Source organism: Prionailurus bengalensis, chromosome D3, assembly GCF_016509475.1.
Source record: "Prionailurus bengalensis isolate Pbe53 chromosome D3, Fcat_Pben_1.1_paternal_pri, whole genome shotgun sequence".
NCBI classification, from domain to species: domain Eukaryota; kingdom Metazoa; phylum Chordata; class Mammalia; order Carnivora; family Felidae; genus Prionailurus; species Prionailurus bengalensis.
This window is the reverse complement of record NC_057356.1, coordinates 630,295-633,624: the sequence shown is the minus strand read 5'-3', so window position 1 is coordinate 633,624 and position 3,330 is coordinate 630,295. Positions and strand designations below refer to the sequence as shown.

Genomic DNA, 3,330 nt, shown 5'->3' with positions numbered 1-3,330 from the left:
GCTTCGCCCGAGGCCCTGTACTCTGGCAACGCCAAGAAGGCCCTGGCGGGAACGGGCTCTGAGTTAGCCAGCGCGTCTGCTCCCAGGGAAGCGGCAGGACCTAGGGCCCGTCCAGGGAGTCCTGGCTCTGCTCTGCTCCCGTGCTTGTGTTTCCTGTCGGGCAGCAACGCTCAGGGAAGGCTTTTCAGTTCGGGACAGTGGGCGGATGATTTCTACCTGCCAGGACAAGACGCCCCGTGGGGGGGGGCACGCCCCTGCTCTGCCCCTTTCCCTCCAGGTCAGGCTCGTCTCTGCTGGACGCACATTCCTAGGCAGGCAACCTGAGCAGGCTCCACCTCTCCACGGTCTCCACGTCTTCTACAGATTTGTATTACTTTATTGTCTGAAAAAAAATAGAAGTGACGAAGTGCCTTGACTCGGTCAGCGGGGCTCACTGATGTGAGGCCATCAAGCTGCAGGTTCCCCGGAGCTACGTTCGTCCTCACAGAGCGGTCTCCGGAGCTCGCTGCTATGACAGGACGGGCGCGTCTGACACCTGCAGGTTTTCACAGCCCAGAACGAGGGGCGGGAACCACAAGCTGAGCTCCCAGCTAAACGCAGGCACGAGATCCAGGCTGAGCTTCTCCCGGGTCCGGACTGGTTCTTCCATGAGGATGAGTTTCCCCGTCACTAACGGGGCAAAGTTAGAGAAAGCACAGGGAGATACGGGGCCCGCCAGGCACCCAACACCGCCCCCACCCTCACCCTCACTGGCGGAACCAGCTCGTCTGGGGCAAGGACCACACAGGGAATCCAGCATTTACACACTGCGGTGAACACCTGCTGTGCCCAGTGCTCCCCTGGGAGCTGATGGTGCCGCAGCTCCAAAGAGGCCGTATGTGCTCAAAAATGTGCTCCTTAACCCTGGGAGCAGAGACCCCTTCATAATCGGAAAGAAGTTCTGGATTCCAGCATCAGACCACGTACTTAAACACCCACACATCACTGCACCCGTGTGTTCTCTCAGCAACCCCCCAAGGCCCATCTCCAGCTGCTGTGGCCCCCTCCCCATCTCCGACCCTCCCCACCTCTGCCCACCCCCTCCCCATCTCCCACCCCCTCATCTTCCACCCCTTCCTTCTGTCCCCAACCCCCCGCCCTCAGCCCCATGTTGGGAATCCTGGCACCCGGTAATCCTGGCACCTGGTGAGGTGGGTTCACCACCCAGCCACGCATCAGATGGCCCTTTCCCAGGCGGGGGCACCTGTTCCCTGCCGAGACCCCGAGGGACCTGTCTGTGACCTGTTTCCTTTTCGGAGGCCTTATCCAGGCCTTCCTGCTCAAGGAAGCGGACGCGGAGGCCAGTGTCCAGATGGCAGAGGACAGCCTCTCCTGGAAGGGGACGCTCCGTGGGTTCGGAGAATCGTGTTCACTCGGCGCAGGCCCTAGGGCCAGTCCAGGGCTCCGGGCAGCCCCTCCACCCGGGCACCGGGGGCACTCACCAAGATCAGGCATTGAACCAGGATCCCTCTCTGGGGGACGCAGCGGCGGTGGCTGACCTCGGTCGGAGCGAGGCAACACCTGCTCTGGCACTCGTCGTCGTTGGTGCAGTGGCTCCCGTTGGGCTGGGGACACAGAGCTGGAGCCTGGCGCCCGCCTCCCGCCCTGGCCCCGGCCCTCCCTGCCGCGGCCCGGCCGCCGGCTCACCTTGCGCCAAGGCTGACACTGCAGGAAGATGGTCATGGGTCTGCAGGTCAGCTCGGAGCCGGAGATGCTGAGCACACAGCAGCGGCTCCGGCATTCGGAGTGCTGGGAGCAGGCGTGGCCGTCCGGCTGCCCGCCGCCGGAGGGGAGACCCCGTTCTCTCCGCCGGCCCCCTGCCCCCTCGGCGGCCAGCTCTGGGCGGCGGGACCCTCCTCCTCCTGGTGCCGGCCAGCCAGCTCGGGCGCCTTCTGCCGGGCCCGGCCCTGGAGGGAGCCGGTCTGGGTGGTGCAGAGCTTCTGTGACTCCAGGCTGCTGGGGACACAGCAGTGGCTCGGGCCCTCCAGGCGATCCTCACGGGCCTCGCATCCCCTGCGGACCCAGCGCCCAGTAGGGCTTCTTGATTTAGGAACACCCTCCCCTCCTTTCTGCTTCCCTTCCAAGTTCCCGGACGTCCCAGACCTGGTGGGGCTGATGGCGGGGGGAGCCGGCGGAAAGGGAGGGGAAGAGAACTAACGTGGTCTGTGTGTGGTGAGCCCCGCGGACGGGAGGTAAACCGAGGCACAGAGGACGGGAGGAGGAGCAGCGGAGCGGGGAGGGGAAGAGCTGCCCCGGACTGTCACAGCTTCTACGGGCCCAGGAGGGCGGGGCGGGGTCACGTGCGGGCAGGAGCCGTGGCTGGCCCTCACCCAGGGCCTGGCCCGGCCGCCGGAGGCCCCCTGCTCCTGAGGCCTTTGATGGGAGTTCTCAAGCTTCGGGTCGCAACACCCCTTTGCAAACTCAGCAAACTACTGAGGCCCCAGAGCTGTTGTTGGTGTGGGTCCCTCGTAACGACTTTCCCCGCGGCGGATATTTCCCCGCGGCGGGTACTCACTCAGAGTTTTACGTACTTGTGTGTAAACTTAGTTAAAAATAGGAACTCCAGCCCGTGTTCACCTACAGCACAGCTTCTTATGAAACACAAGTCTATTTCCCAAAGCAAAGCAGAACGTGCTGAACACGGAGTGGCCCCACCGGGCACCTGGCACAGCGCTACCTGCCTGGCTCCCCGGCCTGTGACCGTCATCGTCGGGGACCCTGCGGCCTGGGGGAGCCAGCGTCAGCTGTCCTGGGGGCCCAGACGCCCGGGGGCCTTCTTTTCCAGAGAGCCCAGACAGGATTCGTGGGGGCAGGCACCTGCGGAGAGGAGCCGGGAACGCCCGGGAGCCCGAGTGGGGGCCACCTCCGCTGGGGGGGGGTGGTGCTTACCTTAGGCAAATGGAACACGGTCTTGGGCCTCCAGGCCAAGGACACAGGCAGCAGGTAGAGCAGCAGCAGCAGACGCCTGGCGCACGCCATGGGGCTCCGGGCCTGTCAATGCCCCAGATGGCTCTCTCTGTCCCCCCCCCCCCCCCCGGCACCTGCGTGGGCACCCGCTTCCTTCCCCCCTTCCCAGTCTTTCTCTCGCAAAACAGGTTTTTCACAGTAACATTTTCTGGAGCAGTTTTAGGACTACAGAAATTGAGCAGAAAGTACAAAGCGTTCCCATACAGCCCCCTTCCCCCTGTTTCCCTGGTATTCCGTCAGCGGATGCCGGGACATCGGCTACAGTTGGTCAGGTGATACAGATACATTATTACGAGTTCCCGGGTTCACTGCCAGTGCAGGACG

The 3,330-nt window shown here is 63.9% G+C and overlaps 1 protein-coding gene across 1 annotated transcript; it reads right to left on the bottom strand.

Annotated features, from left to right (window-relative positions):
• Positions 1-508: 508 nt before the first annotated feature.
• On the bottom strand, positions 509-3,018 carry LRCOL1 (leucine rich colipase like 1). Its single transcript, XM_043559157.1, has 4 exons — positions 2,903-3,018; positions 2,717-2,856; positions 1,131-2,021; positions 509-669 (listed from the first exon to the last, which is right to left on the bottom strand). Exons 1-4 carry the CDS (start codon positions 3,016-3,018, stop codon positions 509-511), a joined length of 1,308 nt encoding a protein of 435 aa, XP_043415092.1.
• Between the last annotated feature and the right edge of the window lie 312 nt (positions 3,019-3,330).